The 23,966-nt window shown below is 36.3% G+C and overlaps 1 protein-coding gene across 1 annotated transcript in view; it reads left to right on the plus strand.

The window, feature by feature from the left end:
- CEP128 (centrosomal protein 128) overlaps positions 1-23,966 on the plus strand; it is a 235,161-nt gene that overhangs the window by 104,321 nt on the left and 106,874 nt on the right. Inside the window, exons 10-13 of the mRNA XM_043986021.1 lie at positions 11,674-11,760; positions 12,873-12,947; positions 14,996-15,101; positions 20,823-20,983. Coding sequence (XP_043841956.1) covers positions 11,674-11,760; positions 12,873-12,947; positions 14,996-15,101; positions 20,823-20,983 — 429 coding nt within the window. The remainder of the gene's footprint in view (positions 1-11,673; positions 11,761-12,872; positions 12,948-14,995; positions 15,102-20,822; positions 20,984-23,966) is intronic.

Here is a 23,966-nt window from a genome sequence, read left to right on the forward strand (position 1 = left end):
GGCTGGATTTGAATTTAAGTCTTCTTGAATCCAGGGCTGGTCCTTTATCCACTGTGCCACCCAGCTGCCCCCCACACTCCCTTTCTTGATTTCCCATCCCAGCCTTACCTGGCTTATTTTTCCATTCCTGCCTTTCGTGACTATACTGGAGAGATACAGAATAGATTAGTGATCACTATAATCCAGTTAGTTAGAAAATGGAGGAGAGGATGTTGAACTAGTCTTTGAAGTATTTGGATTAGCAAACAGGGAAGGCCAGAGAACTTCCAAGTAGACAGAACAATAAGATCCAGGGCACGGAAGAAGAAACCAGCTGATTGTGTGGGAGAGACAATGATAAATTTGACTTTTTGGAGGGGAGGAATTGGGTTAAGGAGTAAAAGATGTAAGATGAGACCATTTGGTGGAGGGCTTTAAATGAATAAATATAGTAATTGATGAAATATTAGAATGAATCCTAGTTTGCTGGATTTGTAGCTCATGAAGTTGAACCATATACACAGTTAATTTCTAAAGGGAAGAAGGCTGAAATGGAATTGGGAAAACAGGAAAACTTTGTTGCCAGTGATCATTAACTCCTTGACTTGACTCTATAAAAAGAAATGGAGTCTAAACCATGCAAGAAAAACAGGTTAGGGCTGAAGAAATGTGATGAATAGCTAAAATAGGAGAAGTCTGGCTGTTTATATGTTTGGCAGTGCAAGTAGATACACATGAATGAAGAATATATGTGACAAGGAGCATCCTTAATAATTTTTTGAGAAAGTTCTCAAAGATTTAAGGTAAAAAATATTCTTTGTAGGAAGCAGAAATGGGGAAGACAAGCAAAACTAGGTTATTTATGCGATGTAAAAAATACAAGAAATAACAAAAATCAGAATAAGTTAATGTTATCTCAAAATTATAAGGGGACAAAAAAGGCTTTCTATTCAGGCACTTGAAGAGTAACATGTAGTTCCCCTTTGTTTTTTGTTTTGTTTATTCATGGAAACCTTTATTTTAATTTTTTTTCTCATTTAAAACGCACTGTATAATTTATCTGCCTCCTTTGAAAAATCTGTGCCCTTTTAAAATCACATTCACTTTTGAATATATGTCTCTCTCCCTCATCTAGTAATCCTTTCTTTGTAACAAAGATTTAAAAAGAGAAAGGAAGAAAAAAGTTTAGCCAAACCAACAACGCATCAATTACCTTTGACTGCATCTATATGCCTGTAATCTCCTGCTTCTGCAGTAGAGAGAGGGAGGTACATTTTCTCAACTCTTCTCTGAGACTGAACTTGGTCATTATAGTTACATAGCACTCAGTTTTGCCTTATTGTCCCCTCCCTCCCTTTTTTGTTATTGTAGGGATAGGGAGTGGTGAGGAGATTACCTCTACCACTGCAAGTTTGCACCTTCTCTGTTACTTGTATTTTTTTTTTTTTGGTGGGGCATTGACAGTTAAATGACTTGCCCAGGGTCACAAAGCTAGTAAGTGTCAAGTGTCTGAGGCTGGATTTGAATTCAGGGCCACCTGAATCTAGGGCCTGTGCTTTATCCACTGCACCACCCAGCTGCCCCTTCTTGTAGTTTTAAAGAGCTGCCTACAGGAAGGATTAAGTGGTTTGTCTAGGGTCTTATAGCCAATATGTGTCAGCTGTCTTCAAGGTGACTTCTTTATCAATTATACCATGCTGCTTCTTATAAACTGTTATAATCATTATGCATATTATTTGCTTCTACTTATTCACTCTGCTTCAGTTCATACAAGTCTTCTCATGCTTCCTGATAGTACATACTTGCCCTTTCATATGACACAGTCATATCCCATTACATTAATTTAGTTAATTGCCCAGTTTTTTGCTGCTGCAGAAATGCTGCTCTGAATGTCTCAGTATATGTAGGACCTTTTATTTTTCCTTTCCATCTTTCATCTTCTTGAGATCTCTGGGTCAAGGGGTATGGACATTTTAGTTGCTTTCTTAGTATAATTCCAAATTGTTTTTCAGAATGGTTGGATGACTTTATAGTTCCACCACCTATATAACTGTCTTTAGATAGCCCCTCTGACAATTGACTACTGCCATCTTTTGTTATAAAGCATTAAAAAATGCTTGCTTATTGATTTGCTTGTCTGCTAGGTCTGAGATGAAACATCACAGTTATTTTAACTTATATTCCTCTTACTATCATTGTTTCAAAGCAAGGCAACTAGGTGGTACAATGGATAGAGTGGTCAGACCTGGAGTCAGGAAAACTGACTTCAAATTTGACCTCAGACAGTGATTAGCTGTGGGACCCTGGGTAAATCATTTAACCTCTTTGCCTCAGTTTCCTCAAGTATAAAAATGGGGATAATGAAAGCACCTACTTCCCAGGGTTGTTGTGAAGATTAAATGAGATTATCTTTATAGAACATTTATTGCAGTGCCTGGCACATAGTAGGTGCTATATAAACCTTCCCTTTGAGAATTGTGTGTTTAGAGGATTGAGCCAAGATGGTGGAGGAAAGGCAATAACTTCTTGGAGGTCCCCACATGATCAAACCAAAACCCTCCAAATAATGCCATAAGACAGTTCCTAGAGCAGCAGAACCCACAAAAGGATGGTGTGAGATAATTTTACAGCCAAAGATGGCTTAGAAGGTTGGCAAGAAAGGTCTGTTGTACCCAGGTGAGAGCACAGCACAGCCCCACTGCCAAACATACAGATTCAGCCCCAGGCCGCACCAGAGAAAGAGACCCTGGGAGCCTTTGAATCGGCTGCAGTGGCAACTTCTTCTGGAACTAAGCTCATGGTCTGGTGAGAAGGCTGAGTGGTTGTCCAGGGGGAGATTAAAGGGGTCTCTGCTGGTGCTGAGGCAGAACATGGTTGTTTGCTGGGAACCAGGAAGTAATCTTGAGTGGCGGTGGCCCAGGTCGGGAAGTGGCACAGGCTAGCCCCGAAGCTTGCAACCACAGAGAAACAGATTTTTGTCTCCAGGTTAAAGAGCAAGTAGGCCTGGGGTTGTTTACAGACCAGAGCATAGGCTAGGCAAGTGCAGAATGTGCCTCTCCTTAAATCGTACCACCTGGGACCTCCTGAAGCTTGGGACACTGTGTCCTGGCAGCAGTACTCCACTTTAAGGAGTTCAAAATCAATAAATAGGCTAGCAAAATGAACAGATGAAAAAAGATGTGGACTATAGGAAGTTTCTTTGGGTGACAAGGAAGATCAAAATATACCCTCAGAAGTAGGTAACAAAGCCAAAGCTCCTACATCCAAAGCTTCCAAGAAAAATATGAATTGGTCTCAGGACATAGAAGTGCTCAAAAAGGACTTTGAGGATAAAGTAAGAGAGGTAGAGGGAAAAGTAAGAGAGGTGAAGGAAAAAATGGAAAGAGAAATGAGAGTGATGCAGGAAAGTCATGAAAAAAAAAGTCAACAGCTTGAAAAACCAAATGGAAAAGCTCTCTGAAGAAAATAATTGCCTAAAAATTAGGATTGAACAAATGGAAGGTAATGACTTTATGAGACATCAAGACACAATAAAGCAAATCCAAATGAATAAAAAAATAGAGGGCAATGTGAAATATGTCCTTGGAAAAACAAACAGATAACCTGAGAACTGTTTGTTTATATCCTTTAACTACTTATCTAGTGAGCAATGTCTCCTGATCTCAGACATTTGTGTTAACTCCCTTTACATCTTGAATATCAGACCCATATCAAATATAAACATATGTCTATATATGTACCCACACACATATATAGGTGGTTGGCTCTGTGCATTTTATCAATCAAGGACAGCTAAAGTTTACATGCATAGTATTTTAACACCCTTTCCCCCATTCCTTTCCCAATTTCTTCCCACTTGACTTTTACGGCAGGTGCTACTAGCAGGGTGTCAAATTCATATTGAAGTGGGGCCACTAAACCATTGATAAAGATCTGCCACATATTGACTTAGACAACCACATGTTAAGTTATATATGTTCTATTTTATTTTATTTCCAACTATCTGTCTGTCATCTTTCTGTCTTTTTAGGGCCGCTAGGTGGTGCAGTGGATAGACTGATTGTTAGGCTTGGATTCAGGAAGATCTAAGTTCAAATCTGGCCTCAGACACTGGGCCATAGAAGCCCAGTTAACAGTTAACAGTTAACCCTGTTTGCCTCAGTTTCGTCATTTGTAAAATTAGCTGGAGAAGGAAATGGCAAACTGCTCCAGTATCTCTGCCAAGCAAATCCAAAATGGGGTCACAGAGAGTCAGACACATCTGAAAAACAACTCAACAATAACAAATTTTATTTTTATTTTTATTCTGTTAACTATTTCCCAGTTACATTTAAATATGCTTCTGGCAGGCCTGAGGAGTATTGTTCAGCCAGTGGCCCATGTTTAACACCTCTGTTCCATGGAGCCACAGTTAAAGGTGCAAGACTCACTTAAACTAATGAAAGCCTCAAAAAATTAAGGAGCTCTGGTGGACCAGCACTGGTGGACCAGCACTTAATCAATATTTTTGTCTTTCTTCAAGTTAGGATAAAGTCTCAAGAAACCTCATGTGAGCAGGAAATGCAGAGAGCTACATTGGAACAAGCCAGCCATTTTATTTAACTTAAATAACATGAACAAATAACAATTGGTTTACAAAAGAAAAGTCTCAAGTTAAAAGTGATGGCTATTATAAAGGAACCTGCTGGAAAAGGGAGGTGATGGAGTCAATCTTGTGATTTCTCTTGATGGTCTCAGCAAGAATGGTGCAAATGTATTTTGTGGCAGTGTTTTATGTGGTAATGTGTTCGTGACTCTGACAGCTTCAAAACAGCCACAATAAATATAAGAAATAGCTTGACCAGAAAAGATTAAGTGATGAAGGGCAGAATAAACTTTGGTATCTCCAGCTGATAGGAGTTGATCTGCACTATAGAGTAGGTGATGGCACAAGCATTAGTCATGTTGTCTATTACAGTGGCTACTGGGTCCCTCTACATTTCTCACCAGCACCCTTCAGTCTACTTCATTGGCCTTGGGCTCTTCATAAATTAGAGCAAAGTCAACCTTCAGTATGTCTGCAATCACAGTCACTTTTATCTCCACCAGCACCAGGTGATATAATAGTGTAGGACTTCAACTCAGCAATGTTCTTCTTAATCCTTTTCCAGACAGCTCACTCTGCTTATAAATTATCCATTAAAATATCAAAAATTCAAGATATTGGATGGAAAAGTTTTTCCCCCTTCCCACATTATACCTCTAACTTTTAGTTCCTTCTAATCCCATGAAATCAGAAATTCTTCTATCTCCTGAAGATGCCATATCCCTGGCCACACTTTCTAGTTCTGGAATTCCTTTTGTCATTTTCAGTCCCTAACACCTTGAGTTGGGGGTATGGTGGGAGAGGTCGGCATGCTTTCTGTTCCTTGTTACCATTTTCAGATCCTCTATGGCTTTTTGTTCAGCAACCTCTCCCTTGAAGTTCACTCCATTTACATAAATAACTTTGGTCAGATTCAAATGACCTCTCTACTGACCCTCACTGACTCCCTTCTTTCTCAAGGAATATCTAGCTTATAATCATTTTTACCCCAGCTCTAATTTTCTATTTCTGAAACTCAGTTTACCTGTGATGTCACTTCACATATTCTCAGTTTATCAATTTCAGTTCTAAAGGTCTGTGCCTTCACATCACCCACCTAAGCCATATACAGGGATGGTCCTATCTTTGATCATGTCATCACCCACATGGATTCTATAACTTAAATTTCTCCCTCTGATCTTGAGCTTCTGTTCTCTCTGCATTTCTATTCAGTTTTCACTGCAGCCTCTTGTTGCTTTGCCAGGTTCTGCATTTACTTTCCTTTCTTCAAAATCTTGACCCTTTAGTTAATCAGTTAAAATTTACACTGTCCTTGATCTTTGGAACCCTTGCCTTGTTGTCTCATTGCCAATCTTCCCTTTGTAAATTCCACCCCTGGAGTGCTCCCACAATCCATCTTGCTGGTTCCTGCTTTAGTGCCACTGAACCCTGGTGCAGGGAGTTGTACAGCTGTGTTGACTGCATCCACTAACAATTTGGTTTCCAGTCTTAACCGGTCTTTCAACTATATATCCTTTTGCCAGATGACTCTGTATCTACATTTCTAGGCCAGTGTCTCCAACTGTCTGCTAGACATCTTCACCTGCATGTCTCAGAGGTTTCTCAAATTCAGCATGCTTGAAACAGAAACACAGCACCTCCTCCTAATTTCTCTGTTTTCCATGAGCATAACACCATTGTTTTGGTCATCCTTGTTCATACCCTTGACTTATTTCATATTTCTTTACCTCATGCACTCCACATTCCAGTCCTTCTTACTGCTTCTCTGTGCCTTTCCACAGGCATACTAGGAATGGTCGTCCACTTCCACCTTTACCTCTTCAAAGCCCTAGTTTCCCTCAAGACTGAGCTAAAGTACCACCACTTTTGTTGTTTTTGTTTTTGTTTTTGTTTTTGTTTTTGTTTTTGTGTTTTGTTTTTTGTTTGCAGGGCAATGAGGGTTAAGTGACTTGCCCAGGATCACACAGCTAGTAAGTGTCAAGTGTCTGAGGTTGGATTTGAACTCAGCTCCTCCTGAATCCAAGGCTGGTGCTTTATCCACTGCGCCACCTAGCTGCCCCAAGTGCCACCACTTTTAAGAGTCCTTTGCAGCTTTCTCACTTGTTAGTTATCTTCCCCATTCTCACCCCACCAGCAGCTACCAAGTCACTTTGGTTTTTAAAATTTGTGTGTGTGTGTGTGTGTGTGTATGTATATATGTATATATATATATATATATATATATATCTCACCTTTATTTATCTAAGAACATGTTATATTTTCCCCGTATAATATAATTTTCTTAAGGAGAACGACGATATTACCTCTTAGAGATTTGTATCTTGGACATCCCAGCACAATGGCTGGCATATAAGAGATACTCAATATGTGTATGTTTATGCAATTTCCCTTCTTATCTAGCTGCATTGACATTTTTCTTGTATTAAAAAATTTGTGCATCAAAATTATGCTTTATCATTATTTTTGATTTTCATTATCTGGTTAGAAACTCAATTCTAGTCAGAGTTGTGAGGTTATTAATAAGATTAGATGACTAGCAGAGTCTATTTATTTTCCTCTAATTTTTAAGTGATTTAAAAAAATGTTACAGTAGAGTATTCATCTATAATATGGGAATAATTCCATGGTCCAGTGGGGGGAAAAGGAGCTTCTTGTAGTTTATGGTGTAATATTTTTTTGGATCACATTTGATACTGATTTTGGGTGGGGAAGTAGGTGGCTTTTAAAAGAGAATGGAAAATCAAGAAGAATAGATTGAGAAAGCATTTAGCAAGTATTTAATATGTGTCATGCACTCGACTAAGCCAATGCCAAGGTTTTGAACAGGGACTGACTGAATAAACAGTGGAGCTATTCCAAAGGTATCTCTGATTCAAAGTAAAATGAGAAGATCTGGAAATCTTTTTTAGTGAGCCAGAGGAAGAGAAGATCAGAGAACTCTTGCAAAATCGTGTTTTATTATTACATTTGCTTTGGGAATGGTTATATGTTCTACAATCAGAATTTTTAGGGTTAGTATCTACTCTATTTAAAAAAATACGGAGAATGGACATGAATAAACTCAATCTATTCAGCTGCCTGAGCAACATTATTTAATTGTTGACTTTGTGGCTTTTCAAGGCAAGGTCATTAGGAAATGGTTCTTATGGAGCAAAAAGTAAAGTGTTCCTCACCTTACTTAGTTAGATTCCACAGAGTAGCAGTAATAAGGCAGTGCTTTAATCGTATACGTATTATCAAGGCCACTAATGCTACCTTTCTCTCCTTTCGTACATGGGATGTTCAGGGAAGAACAACACCTCTAGTGTGAGGGCTGTTCATTCATCTTTAGTGTCCCCTTCTCATCTAACTCTCCCCTGTGACTCCAAAAAGCTGTAGCATGTGCAATGGCCACACCTCCATAAAGCTATCTCACTAGGTTGAGGGTAACCGATAGGCCCCAAACTTGTTGGTTGTCTACCCCAAGCATGTACAAACTTTCCCTGGAAGAATGGGCAGATGAGAACAATTTTTTCTAACTGCCATGAAGGTGATGAAGCATGTGCTGTGGAGCACTTAGAGGTTCTTCAGACATCAAAGATGTCAAGGTCATCCACTGTATCCCAGGCCATTGCCATTCATCTTGACTTTTGTCTTGCCAATGAACTTCAATGACTGAAAGAGAAAATGAAACTGATGACTTTGTGCAATTCTACCACACTTAAATCCAATTCACATTCAAGACATCATCCTCATGGTATCATTGGTCCTCTTCAGAAATGAAGGATTGGCAGCAACAACAACATCTGCTTAGTAGCCAACTAGTTACTGTTTTCTCTGAGTCTACCCTACAACTGAAAAGTCTAGACTGAAAGTATACCACTGAAAAGTATAGCCAGTCCGATAAGAATATAACAAATGTTATTAATTAATTCAACTCTGTAAAAGGAAAGAACACTAACCTGAAGTGAAAAAGTGTCAGAAATGGTACTTATTAATTCAGTAAATACTGTTGCATGTTTAATTTCCTTTCACAATGGAAACAAGAAAAAGATAAAATGAGTTATGTTTTGAAAAACTGAGATGATGTTTGGAAAGGACAATAATTTTATGAGAAATTTGTAAGCTTGAAGATTATGGGGCAAGAAAAAGACAAATTATAAAGCAAAATGAATGGAATATAGTAGATGCAGTTATAAGTCTTTCAAAACGAATAAATTCTAAACAGCAAAATAATTCGGTAACTATTTAAATAATTTTGAAAGCTTTAAAAGATTTTCTAAAGTATACTAACAATTCTGTCTTAGTAACATATGCTTAACAATCTCAACCAGGAATTAACCATTGTGATTGTATCTGGTCAGGTTGCTTTTATGTCCATTTACAAACTGACTGTCTATTTGTAAATGAACCTTTTTCTTAAGTGGGTTCCATTATGTATAAAATATGTACGCAAAAGCTAAAAAGACAATTTTAATAGAAGATAAATTGAGAAGACCTGAAATCTTCTTATTTAAATGAGCAAGCAGAAGAGAAGATCAGAGAACTCTTGCAAAATCATAATTTATTATTATATTTACTTAGTTAAGTATAATTTCAAATGGTTATTTGTTATTGAAAACCTAGTTTCTTTTGAATCCATATATTTTGAATTTTCTTTATGTGTAAGATCTCGACAAAACAAACATCAATAATTATGAATACTAAAATTGCTAGGAGTTTTTCTTACATGAAGAGAATGCTTGCTGGATATTTTGAAAGATTGTTTCAAATACTATTCTTTCCCCATAGTTTCTGTTCTGAATAGATGAGCCCTTTATATTTAAACTTTGGGGTAGCTAGGTGGCACAGTGTTTAGAGTACTGGGCCTGGAATCAAGAAGACTCATCTTCATGAGTTCGAATCTGGCCTTAGACACTTACTAGCAGGGTGACCCCTGGGTGAGTCACTTAATCCTGTTTGCCTCAGTTTCCATATGTGTAAAATGAACTGGAGAAGAAAATGTCAAAGTGCTCTAGTATTTCTGCCAAGCTAATCCCAAATGGGGTCACAAAGAGTTAGACACGACCAAACAAAAAGAAGAACATTTAGCTCTTTGTTTTCCTTAATCCCTCTGGCCCTCAATTATAAAATGAAGGCATTGGATTTTTTTTTTTTTAATCTTGATGAGCTCTTCCAGCACTCAATATATGCTTCTACAATTCTCTTTCACTGATATAAACTCAAAAGGAATGTGTGTGTGTGTGTGTGTGTGTGTGTGTGTGTGTGTGTAGAGAGAGAGAGAGAATGAATATATTTTTTTCAATATCTGCCAGATTTCAGACTGAAGTGTTACATGGGAAAGGCATATGCATAGTGCTATGAGGAATCCTGGGAAGGAAAGTTCATTTTCAGCTTGGAGAATTAAGGAAGAGTTAGGTTCTTTTTTTGTTGTTGTTGTTTTGGGGCAGTGAGGGTTAGGTGACTTGACCGAGGTCACACAGCTAGTAAGTGTCAAGTGTCTTGAGGTCGGATTTGAACTTAGGTCCTCCTGAATCCAGGGGTAGTGCTTTATCCACTGTGCCACCTAGCTGCCCTGAAGTAAGTGTTACCAAGTAGAGAACATGGGCATTATAAATATTCAAGGTGTCTATTATATTGTGTTGATATTTCAATATTAGTAACAAGCATTTGTTGAGTATTGTCTAAATACTAGAGCTACCTCAGGTGCTTCATTATGTCATGGTGGTGACATAAGTTCTTGAAGTCAATGCTGTTAGAGCACAGCGTCTAGTAGAGCCCACCATGCAAGAGTTCCTGACCAATATTTCACTTGTTCATTACCTATTGGCCAAGGACTATCCTAGTTAAATGTGGAGATGCACATCACCAGAAAGTTGGCTAAGTATTTTTTCATTAATATAAGAAACCATTAAGTACTTATTATATGCAGAGGATTATGTTAGCTACTACGGATATTTCAAGGCTTAGATATGACATTTTCATGGGATGCTACAATATATATGTTTATATACACACACACACACACACACTGAGATGTATACATATGTGCTTATATACACACATAAAATTTATTTGTGTGTATGTATATGTATGTATTTACATGTGTCCATATATGTATATATGTATGTGTGTATACATATGTATATGTATGTATTTGTATATATAGAGAAAATCTCTTGAAAGTTCACTAAGGAGGGCAGCTAGGTGGCACAGTGGATAAAGCACTGGCCCTGGATTCAGGATGACCTGAGTTCAAATCCGACCTCTGACACTTGACACTTACTAGCTGTGTGACCCTGGGCAAGTCACTTAACCCTCATTGAGCTGCAAAAACAAACAAACAAACAAACAAACAAACAAACCAGAAAGTTCACTAAGGCTGTAAGAGTTGTGGGCAAGAGTATTTACCCTTGAAATCTTTTGAAATTGTGAAGTATATCTAAATTGCTTGCAAGAAAAAATAACATTTTATTTTAATTATTTAAGTAGTATTTAAGCTTAGTTTAATTTATGTAACATCTACTCTGTATTTACTGAATGTGTAGTTAAACATGGTAATAATTTCCAAAGGAGGGGGCAGCTAGGTGGCACAGTGGATCAATCACCGGCTCTGGATTCAGGAGAACCTGAGTTCAAATACGGCCTCAGACACATGGCACTTACTAGCTGTGTGACCTTGGACAAGTCACTTAACCCTCATTGCCCCACCAAAAAAAATTTCCATAGGAGAAAAATAAATGATAAAGATTCAGGGGAGCAGCAGCTAGGTGGCAGAGTGGATAAATCACCGGCTCTGGATTCAGGAGGACCTGAGTTCAAATTTGGCCTCAGACACTTAACACTTACTCACTGTGTGACCCTGGGCAAGTCACTTAACCTTCATTGCCCCGCAAAAATAAAATAAAATAAATTGAAGATTCAGATCAGGAAGGGTTGTGATGTGATGACCACATCTTTAGGCATTGAAAAAAACGTCACTGCTTAGTTTACAGATTTTATACAACACAAATATCCATTTTATTGTTAATCATCTATGCATTTTCTTAGTAAATACTACTGACTTTAATGCTTGAATATATGGAACCATAGTATGATTTATATTCATATTTTTTTCCCTTCAATTCAAGGCTTTGAGGAAACAGGATGCTAAAGCTAGTGAAAATGAGGGATTGATGAAAACGAAATTAAGGCAATCTGAAAGTGAAAAGCTTCAAGTAAGAATTTTAAAACCTTTTTAAATTTTTTGAAGAATGATAATAATTTGCTAGGAGGATAACTGTTGAGTAACTTGAAATCTATGTGGTGAGATCATTGACTGGAAAAAAGCACAGCTCTTATTTGGGTGCTGATGTCAATAGATTCACTTGATTAGGTTACAGTATCTGTAGCTTGAACAGTTGCCATGGTCTGCCAAACTGATCTTGGGAGAAGATGGGCTTGCCTCTTTTTTATCTGTGGCTGATGCTCTGGCTTTTTTGTCATTGAATTTAAAATAACCATTGCATAGTAAATAGGGAACCATCAAAGAGTGATTCTGCTACAGATAAAGGAATGAGTTTTTGAAAATTTGGGTGCTTTGTGTGCTTTTTAAAAGTATACAGGGAAGGTCATTTAATTGTGAAAATAAAGCAAAAATTCACATAGAAAGATTAAAAAGCATTAAATATTTAATTCCATTAACAGGAATTAATTAAGTACCCACTATGTGCAAGACAGTTCCTAGACACTAGAGATACAAAGTAAAAACAAAAGACAACCCATACCCTTACGGAGCTTTCTTTATACTGGGGTTATTGTAGTTATTGGGGAACATATTTATTCCTATTACCTACTAAATTTCTTAGTTTAAAAAAGAGTACTTGGTAAACTCTTTATTCCTGAAGGTTCAGTTGCTTTCATGGTAACTTATCTCAGCGCTCTGGGTTATGTCTGTGAATGTGTGGGTGATACTGCTAAGAAAATCTGAAAACAAGAGCTTTCTTACTTTGAACTTAGATTTTGGATTAGCCGCTTTTATGATGATAATGTTATAAAGAAAGGAGGAGATTAAAGAAAATGCATATTAAATAGATTAGTTATATCAGCCTTTATTCTAATGCCATTCCATGTGATTAAATTTTTAAAAAGGTCTTAAAGTTTTTTTTTAGTAAGCAATTATTTGTATTTCCTACAAGCAATTTGTTCTTACCCTCTAGGTTTGGGACATCTACTGAAACTGTTCATTTTTTTTTTCCCTCCTCCTCTTATGCTATGCTAACAGTGATTTAGTTCTCTGCAGTTTCACTGAACCTTCAAATTTCTTTTTTATCCCTTATTCAAACCTTAGGTTGAGCAGGAGTTGGAAACATCCCGAAGGCTGTTGGCACAGTCAGAAAGCAGTCGAGAGTCACTTTTACTTCAGGTAAATCTATGTGAGCTATGAAAATCTTTTATATTAAACTGTGATTGAGTCTCTCTGTACTATTAAGTCCTTTAGAATAGGTGAACAAACAAACACACTTGGTATTCTTAGACTCCCCCCTTCCTTCCCGAATGTATTAGCATATATAAGCCAACTATGATGGTTCAAGAAAATTCAGAGTAAGCTGGCAAAAGACACAGGTTCCCACTGTGACAATGTGTCTTGCTGATTATTGCTCACATTTCTACTTTATATTTCTTCTTGGGATGGGAAATGTAAAAGCAGAGTGGATCTATTCAATAAACTTTTCCTGGGAACTTAATTTTATTTGCAAAGGCAGTGAAGAGTGAAGGAGGAAGTAAAAGATATAAAACAGACGTTTATAGGTTGGGGGTAACTTTGAATCCAACACTACATTGAACTCAACTTTTCAGGGGCTACTTTCCTTTTTTTTTTTTAAAGGAAAGATAAGCCTTAAATTTTTAAACATTACATTTTCTAGCCCATTTTTTCCATAATGAGAATTGAGCTCTTTTTTATATTTAAAATTCAATAACTTTAAATAGCTGCATTAATTTCATTGGATATGAAATGTGCTTTTCTAATTGTCTTTCTGTCTGACGTGGCATAGGTGATAGAATGCTACCCCTTGGAATCAAAAAGGTGAAAAGTGTTTATTAGTTGTGTAATTCTTAGTTAATTAGTTGTGTAAATGCAAGGCATTTAGCTTCCCTCAGCCTCAGTTTCCTCATCTGTAAAACAAGGAAGATAATAACAACCACCTCACAAAGTTGTTGTGAGGATAGAAGGAGAGAACACATGTAAAGGACATTTGGTTAACACTGAAGTGCTAGTTAAGTGCTAGCTCTTGTTATTATATTATTATTAACAAGAGTCAAAAATAACATCCTAAGATTATAAACAAGGATGCTAGAAAGATGTTGATGGAATTGAAGCATAGGAGAGAAAATACGATGAGATCATCTGCTTGGAGATGATAATTGAACCCATGGAGACTTGGGGTGGAGTACATCTAGTTAAGGGTTTCATTATGGAAGATGTTCAAACAAAGGAGACAGAAGAGTGGTTAGACAAGTAGGAGGAGAGCCAATAGAACACCAAACTAAAGGTTACATATATGTATCTATAGTTACACAATATAATAAATAAAACTATAAAATTACATATATGTTATACATATACATATAACACATGTATATGCATATATTTTAGTAAATAATTATATTTTTAGGTAGCAATTTGTTCTTACTGTATAGTTTGCCATATGGTTTGTCTGTTGTATCTCATTTATGTCTCATGATAATACTATCAGCTAGGTGAAAGAGTATTTGTCATTCTTTTTTTATAGCATATGGAATTGAGACTCAGAGAGGTCAGGTTACAAGATCATATAGTTACAGAGCCAGGAAGAGAACCCAGGTCCCCTGACTTTAGGTCTAGTGTGTTCTTTCTACTGTGTCATTTTGTAGTGGAATAGACATTGTAAATAGACAGTAATGGGGTATATAGTAAATCTCTTAAATTAGCAATCATTTGTTTTATTCAGAGCAAGGCTCTATGTGCTATGGGAAAGTACCAAAGAATTGGAGAGATTAATCTTTGGATTTAAAGTGCTTGTAAGCTAAATAAATAGCTGGGATACCTACAAATGGAAGAGAAAAAAGTATAAAAATTATAATACAGACCAAAGTCTTATATGGGGGGGTTGAATCTTGAAGGAATAAGCAAAGTTTAATCAAGGGAGAATTTCTAGAAGTCAATTTTTATGGCATGATGGACATAGATTGTCAAAGAGGAAGGAGAAAGGCAGTCTGTATGTTGGCAAGACCTAGGAAATCAGGCAGGGCACATTATGGAGACTGCAGAGAAGGGATCCTAGTGACTATTGAGAAAGCAGACTATGTAGTTCCTTTGAAGGAGACCTTTTATACACAGAGTTGGTAATAATTTATACATTTAGTAAATGTCTCTGTTGCTTATGGAGTTTAGTAAAATATACCATTGTTATTGTTATTGCCTGTATTTAGATAGAAGACCTGCGTGCTCAACTCTCAGAATATCAAGCACCACAGATTTGTAAGCAACAGACAAACCACCAGGAGGATCATGAAGATGACAGGAGGTTTAGAAGAGGTATATTTATCATTTAAAATCATTTCTGTTAGAAATGTTTCCCTGGAAAACAATCTCTGTTCTTTCATTACAATTACTTTTTGTACTCTCACTTCTTATCCCAACTACCATCAACAGGTAGGTAAGACCAAGAGCTCTGGGAGGGTTATCACCACCATGTCTGCTTGCTGCCAATCCCAACAGCTGACACCTCCAGGGTGGGTAATTCAGTCAAGCTAAAACAAGAAAGCACCCTAAGGGAGAGACAGAGGACACAAGATATACCAGACAAGTTAAACTACCATTTCTCTGCAGAGCTCAGTGGAGATAGCCTTGGGAAGAGCAGTGTTTCTAGCACAAATTTAGCAGCCATCTTTGGGGAATAAATCCCTGTGGAGTTGTGGGCTGGCAATTGCTTTTGTGGGCCTTGGAGCCATAGGAACAAAGAAAAGCAAGTTCTTGACATTGTGGCATTTAAAATCTAATGTGTGGTCACCTTGTTTCTACCCCCAGTGTCGGGGGAGAACTAGCTAAGGTTTACTTATAAGCTAGAAACGTCAGCACCAGTTTTTGGTAGTAAGCATTTATTAAAGAGTAAAGAGAACACATGGAGTACAGAAAGTAAAGCAAGGAAAGCCTATCTCCTTTCCTCTCTGCCACCAAACTGAAGTCCCAGAAGGAAAAAGGGCAGCCCCAGGGAGTGAGCCTCACCTCCTACTTCCTGCCCCCCTCCCTCAGAAGGGGACATCCTTCAAACTGATTGGTTGAGGGTGGTCTCATGTTGATGTTGTAGTCCACAGTCTCTGAGAATAACACCCCAGTCAGGGCCAGCCAGGTGTGGCCTTGATTTAAACAACCTTAAGTAGGTTCTCAGTCTATCAGTCAGTCTCACCCAATTCAATCAATTCCAAATCAGTCTTCAGGTGGGTTCCCTGGGCATCTGTCAAATCTCATTATTTTCTCACAACATCACAGTCAAAATAGTATAGCATATGGTAATTTTGGTAAATTTGGCATTATTAAAGAAGAGATATTATTACCTGTTTTTTAACTACACCCTGAGGACCATGGTACATTTTCATCTGACGTGCAGATGATCCCTATTATATATGTGGTCTCCTCCATTACAATATGAGCTCCTAGAGAGCAGGGACTATCTTTTCTATAATATGCCCAGTGCTTAGCACAATGCTTTACACATAATAAGTGTTTAATAAATGCTTTTTCATTCATTTCTCCCTCCCTTCCTTCCTTCCTTCCTTCCTTCCTTCCTTCCTTCCTTCCTTCCTTCCTTCCTTCCTTCCTTCCTTCCTTCCTTCCTTCCTTCCTTCCTTCCTTCCTTCCTTCCTTCCTTCCTTCCTCCCTTTCATTCATTCATTCAGTTATCAACTTCAGGCACTGGGCTGCCTAACAGATTATGATTCACAAGTCTTTCTTGAAACCTTAGCTAAGTGGTCTTCTAAGTTGGTTGTCACTTTTACATCAGCTTTTCTGTTGGTTTAGGGAATTCCTATAGAGGAAAGTAGTATAACCAGTCATCAAGTTTTCATCTTTCCTTGTTCAGTGACTTGAGCTTTCTATAGTGCCATATGTCAAATGAACCTTTCTTCTTATCATTCTTCTTTACCTCCCATTCCCAACCACCTCCCCCAACTCACACTGGGATTATAACAATTAGGGGAAATCCTAGGTAGCTTTTCTTCAGGAAAAATTTGATGGCCTCCATCTGTTAAAAATACCAAAGCAAAATGTCCATGAAGAACAAACCTTAATAAGATTCATCGTCAGTAATTTAGAGATCAGCTGTCTGAAATTCATCTACCATAAAAAGGAAGATTCATCTTTTAGCCTTTTTGTGAAAATTTCTTTAGCTGTGGTAACCCATGAAACAAAGAAATATCCATAATGACCTTAAGTGTGATATATACAGTGACAATGGTGGACTGGTGGAAAAAGAAGGAGAAAATGCCAAAAAAAAAAATAGTGTTTAGGTAGTCTAAAAACAGGAATTTTTGGTACCCTACATGTGAAATCTTTGTATGGTGGTCATCGAGTTGATGCACTGTTGGAAGAGTGAACCAACTTAATATTGATGATTTCCCTTTCAATAAATTCAGAAGACATGGAGGACCATGGGATGCATGGAAAGGTGGGCTAGTTTCTCTTCTGGGAAGCCAAAAGAAGTTGGCAGAATTTATTTTATTGTGTACTGAAAGGCAACATGAAACATCATTTTAAAATGACTAGACATTTTGCCTTGTCTTGCTTATAGTGAGTATAATAAAAAAAAGACCAACGTGAAGATAATTGCTGGTTATATATTCATCAGCATTAGTTATTGAGGATGAAGTAGACAAATTGTGAAAAAAAATTTACCAAAGTCCCTTCCCCAAAATGACATATGCAAAACCAAGTGTATGAAGATTGCTTATTATCTAGGTTATGGTATGCACTTGGATTTTTAGTCCATTGTTCTTAAATTCTTATATGAAGAGAATGGGCTAAATTACATTTGGAAAATTTCAGACTCTCCCTGAAATACTCGACAAACACCATCACCACCACTACCACCACCACCTCCTGCTGATGATATATGGCTGTGAGTTCTGTGGTATAACATCCATAGAGGAATATGAATTATATGTTAGAAAGTAATGGAAATATACAATGATGCTACTTCTTTGGAGCTTCTAAAAGAACAATTTAGATAGCAGGGTTCATTGACTCTGATTCTGTTTTATTCCAGTAATCTATGAGTGAAATGATACAGCAAAAGACCTTGCTTTGGTAATCTGTGTTTAATATTGTGCACTACTGGACTATTTCTGTTTTCTTAGTCTCTGGAGTGCTTTGATAATAATACTATTCATGCTAATACAGGAAAGTGGTATTATCTCTTGTAGGCATTTCTTTGGCTCTGATACTCAGGGGAGCATTCCCCTCCATTATAAATAAGTATTCTTTTTATCCAATGGGCCAACCCCACCTATACTCTTTGTCTGACTTGGTAGATGATCCTAAAATTTGCAGGTGTATCCTCTTCAGTCAGATTTGACTCCAAGCTAGATCTTCTCAGGGATTATAGGAAGGATATTTCCTGCGTTTATGGTGCGTGGAAAACATAAATTGACTAGGTGGGGATAGTTTCTCATAGGTTTATTGACAAAAGATTGTATTCACTGCTAGGGAATGATCAGAAGAGGGCAGATTTTGAGCTAACTATAATTTTATAAATGAGTAGATAGGACCCAAATGTCATCAGATCTTGCTAGTCTTCATTTTATTATGGGTATTCAAATAGATTTCATTCTGCATTGTGTCCTTCTTTTAGTTATATCTATGGGCTGGTGGAAGGTTTTTTAGTTTTCTTTACAGCCATATGTTGGTAACTGCCATTTTGTTGAAGAGAGAGAGCTCATTAACAGCAGTTAGATGAGAGAGGCTTCAAAATTTACTCATTGTTGCTGCAAGTTATTCTCCATAGTCCTAGTAAGCTAAGAAAAAATCCTTCATGTTAGCCTTTAATAGCTTTTAAAAGAAAAACAACTGAATCTTTAAAAAATTTAACCTTTTCACTCTCATTCTTTTTAAAAGCACTAGAGTCTTGGGTTATTTCAAAAATAGTGTCAAATCAAATTTCCTTGCTTTGTGTTGTAATTTCCAGTAAAACTCTCCTGGTTTAGTGAATCAGTGATCATAGAAGTACAAGTCATAATAAAAGATTTAACAACACCAGTTCATTATTTATATGGCAAAAATTTTTCATTATGTGAACTTCAGTAATAGTCCCTTGGGTGGAATAGTTGGGTTGTAGATTCCCATTCAACTAAATGGGTAAAAGCCACAAGTAGGACTTAGAGGAGACTAGGATTTTGCTGATAGAAATCTCAAGAGAGAAACTTCAGCTTTTGTGGTTTTGTAGCATAATGTAATATTTCTCAAACTATACTGTGAGCAATCCTTAAACATTTCAAGTTTATTTTTTGGTAACAATTTTAGGCAGTCCATTAATAGAATTAAAGATATTAATTTGAATATTTTAGTATAAGAGTTTTGCCAAAGTCTTATTTCAGCTGAAAGGTTCTGCAACTATGGAAAAGTTTGAGAACTACTGGCACAGGGCAACCATTTTGGATTGACAAAGGATGCACACATTCTTCCACTGTATTCCTTGAAGAGACAAGAACTACTAAGTGGAAACATCTATAGCATCAATTTGAGATGGATCATGAATCTTGAAATATTGGAGAATGGAATAATTCCTGGAATATAGTTGCCCATCACCACCTCCTCATAGAGACCTTCTCTTCCTTTAAGGCACAACGGAAACATGATCTCCTTTATGAAGCCTTTCCTGAGTGTTCTAATGAGCTACCTAACTATTCTATTCTAGAATGATGGTAGCTAGATGGCTCAATGAATGGAGAGCCAGGCCTGAAGTCAGGAAGACTTGAGAACTGAGGCCTCAGACACTTACTAGCTGTGTGACCCTGGCCAAGTCACTCAACCTATCTGTCTCATTTTGCTTATTTGTAAAATGGAGATAATAATAGCACTTGCCTCCCGGGGTTGTTGTGAGGATCAAATGAGATAATAATTATGAAATTCTTAGTGCAGTTCCTGGCACATAGTAAGTGTTAACAATAAATGTTAACAATTATTATTGCTCTGTATCTATTTTGTATTTATTTCACATATTTTTATTCTGTATATATGTATATGTGTATGTGTTGTCTTCCATAATAGGCTATAGGTGCCTTTGAGAACTGGGTTTGTTACTTTCTTTATATATATATATATATATATATATATATATATATATATATATATATATATATATATATATATATATATATATATATATATATATATTTTTTTTTTTTTTTTGGTGAGGCAATCAAGGTTAAGTGACTTGCCCAGGGTCACACAGCTAGTAGATGTCAAGTGTCTGAGGCTGGATTTGAACTCAGGTACTCCTGACTCCAGAGTTAGTACTCTATCCACTGAGTCATGTAGCTGCCCCCTTTATATACTTTTTAAAAAAAGTAATAAACCTTTTTATGTATAGTTTTGAGCTCCAATTTTTATCCCTCCTTCCCTTCCCCCTCCCTGAGATGGAAGCAATCAGATATGGGTTATACATGTACAATTATGTAAAACATTACCATATTAGTCATTTTGTATAAGAAAACTTGAATGAAAGAAAGTGAAAAATAGCATGCTTCAGTCTGTGTTCCATCAATATCAGTTCTTTCTTTGGAGGTGGATAGTATGCTTCATCAGTAGTCCTTTGGTATTGTCTTGGATCATTGTATTGCTTAGATTAGTTAAGTCATTCACAGTTCTTCATCAAACTATTGCTGTCTCTTGATTCTGGTCACTTCACTATACATCAGTTCATATAAGTCTTTCTCTCCAGGCCTTTCTGAAATCATCCTGCTTGTCATTTCTTACAGTACAATAATATCTCATCACCATCATATACCACAGTTTAGCCATTCCCCAATTGATGGGCATTCCTTTGATTTCCAATTCTTAGCCACCATCAAAAGAGCTGCTAGAAATATTTTTGTACAAATAAGTCTTTTTCTCTTTTTGGGGATGTCTTTGGGATACTAAATGCTTCTTGATGGATGATAACTTTATCTGCCATTCTTCTATGTATGAAAGGTCTGTATGTTACATCAATGATACCTTTATGTATATATTACTTATATGTATAATCTTATTTGATCTTAAAAGGGATTGAGAAGTCTGATCGGGAGAAGCAAGAGCTGGAGAAACAGATCTCAGAGCTGAAAGCCAAACTGAACCACAATGTCATGATGTCTGAGGTACAGGAATTGAAGCGATGCATTGAGAGAAAAGACAAGGAAAAAGCACAGTTAGAAGAACAAACAGAGGTGACTTTGATATTTTAAAATTTAATCTGTAGAACCATAGTTGTGTTCAACAAAAATTGTCTAATGTACTTAAAAAAATAGGCAGTTAGGTCCTTTTTCTCAATCTAGGTATTTCACAAAAACCTCTTCCTCAACTATTTCATATAGCTCAACAGCCTTTTCTTTCTTCTTTTTCTAAATTAAATATTCTTATTCCACTTGCAATTACTTTTCATTTTGAAGATCCGAGTGACCACTCCATTGAGAAACTAGGTGTGTGCCAATGCAACATTGACAGGTGGAAAATTACTCTGAAAGGATGATGTTTGCCTTTTTTTTCTTCAGACCAAAAGTCTACTTTCCAAACTAAAGCTAGTTGGACCTGATGAATTTGAGAAGCAACATTGAATTTGAAGTATTTTTTCTGATCCATCATAAATTAGGTCAGAGAACTACCACATTTCATTATACAGACTGTCCCAGAAGTCATTTTTGCAGTTTTTAAAATAGTGCAGTTTTAAGCTATTTAAGCTTTAATAGCTATTAAAGTTTAAAATTGCCCTAAAATTTTGGGACAACCTATATTAATCTTTTATTCCTAGGACACATACAATAATTCTAAAAAAGTATTAAAATAAGAATAAGAGAAGATAAGTTTGAAAGAAACTACTTCATTTCTATTACAATTGAATAATCAAGATAGATCAAATGTTAATGTCCTATTCTGAGAAGCCTCCATATAGCTTAGTATATATTTTTGACAATAAATTTACCCATGTAATTTTATTGTGATGCCATACTGAGGGATTTCAAAATTGAAAACGAATAGTTAAATATCCTGGGACTTAACAAGTATTGAAGGCAGTTATTTTTATGAACCTGGAAAGAAGTATTTTTGTTATCATCCTTAGAGTTTGCATTTTCCTTCAGTGTTGTCAAGGAATTATAGAAAATATCTTTTGGATTACGTTTAGTAGTCATCCTAAAGATATAAAATATTTATGTTCCTTACATAATGTTTTCTGATGTATTTAATAAATACCTTATTAGAAATATACCTAGATCAGTGGTAGGCCCAAAGCATTTTAAATCGTCTTTGCGGGTTGTTTTTTAGCCTTTTGTATAGCTAAGAAAAAATTGTGTTGTAAAACTGAAGTTATTTTTCCAGAAGTAAAAATTTTTAAAAAAATGTGTTAGTAACTATCAAGGGTGGACAAATCCCTTTGTCAGCTGTTCAGAACCAGATGCTGCTTTTTAAAAAATTTCTGTATGGATTGTGTCACCTGGTGTCCTGCTTGTGGGATGACCTGAAAAAGCACTCTTGAGCTTTCTGTTATTTGATTTTTCACTTGGTAATTATAGCCACCTTATTGCCTTCTTATTCACTGACCCTGGATTTTTCCTTTGCCTCTTGCTTAATGATCCTTTGACTTATAGGGATAGGAAGAAGTGTTGGGGACATGATGGGAGATTTTGGTTTAGGGTATTAGATGTTGAGTCTTAATGGTTTTCTTTTATTATATATCAGATGGACAGATGCTGTGAATGTTTATCTCAAACATTGACATAGGAACTTTTGCCACATGTTTTGCATTGAGCTTATAACCCTTTTCAAGGGTCTTTCTCTTTGGAGAAACTGAAAGATGAACTTTTCTGTGGCATTTAGGAAATATGTCATTCATTTTTTCTCTAAGATTTTATCACTCAGTGTCTTTTCTTAACTCCTTTTAGTTAGAATTTATCGATAATTCTTGACCTGATTAGATTTACTTCAGTTTCATGGAGGGATTTGATTAGGTCCTACAGAGTTTGCAGACATTGTGAAATTCTTTTAGATAGCTTTGTGCTCAAGATATTAAACTCTTACATTTTAGTTTGAAAGGAAAATTAAAAAAAACACCTGGGATTGTTATATCCTTTTTTTACAAACTAATTTTTAAATAGTACAAACTATTTAATGGCTAGAAGGTCATGAAATAGCATATTGTCCACTGAAACCTGGGCTGACCTCTTTACATTTTCTACCTGATGTTGTGTTCTGAGGCTAAATAAGGCAAATCTTATTCCCACTTCAAGTGACAGCCTAGTTAGATATCTCATGATAGCTATCATGTCTTTTCCTAAGCCTTTTCTTTTCTTCTTTTGGCTAAAATATTCCTCTTAGCTTCAATCAATTAGCTTTACCATATAAGCTAATTGTTCTCTAGTTGTTAGTATGTAACATGTATATGGAACTTCAAAATTTTAAAAACGTTTCACATATATTATTTCATTTGACCTTCACAACAGCCCTGGGAGGTAGGCATTATAATATTATTATTATTATTATTATTATTCCCATTTTACAGATAAAGAAACTGAGGCTGACAGATTAAATGTCTTGCCTAGGGTACACAGCTATCAAATATCTGAGGTAGAATTTGAATTCAGGTCTTTCTAATGCCAGGTAGGTCTAGAGTTCCATCCATTGGCCACCCAGCTGCTTCTAATGTCTTTATTGTTGTCCTTCCTAAAATGTGGCACTTAGAATGGAAAACAGGATTTCAGAGGTGGTCTTATTAGGACAGGTTCAATGAGACAGACTGCTGCTTTCTTATTCTTGAAAGCTGCACAATTTTTAATGCATTCTAAGACTCGTTAGCTTTCTTTTTGGCTCCCATAGCATCTTGCCATGTATATCTTAGCACAGGGCTTCGCATTAGTAGGCACTAAAAATTCTTACTGATTTGATCTTTGTATCCCCAAAAAACCAGCTTACTGCCTTGCTAATGGTATATGATTAGTACAGATTTGAATAATTATTAGAGGAATTAATAGAGATTCATTCATTTGAGAAATATGTTGTATATTTTGTACATTATACCTGTGTTAAATACTATGGATATTACTATGGGTAATTGGGTGGGTTTTGTTAAATTCACATGGGTTTTTAGAAAGATTATAAATTTTTAAAAGTACCTTTATTGAGTTACTAATTGTGATAGTTTTTGTTAGCCTCCAATAC

This window comes from Dromiciops gliroides, chromosome 2, assembly GCF_019393635.1.
Source record: "Dromiciops gliroides isolate mDroGli1 chromosome 2, mDroGli1.pri, whole genome shotgun sequence".
Taxonomy (NCBI): domain Eukaryota; kingdom Metazoa; phylum Chordata; class Mammalia; order Microbiotheria; family Microbiotheriidae; genus Dromiciops; species Dromiciops gliroides.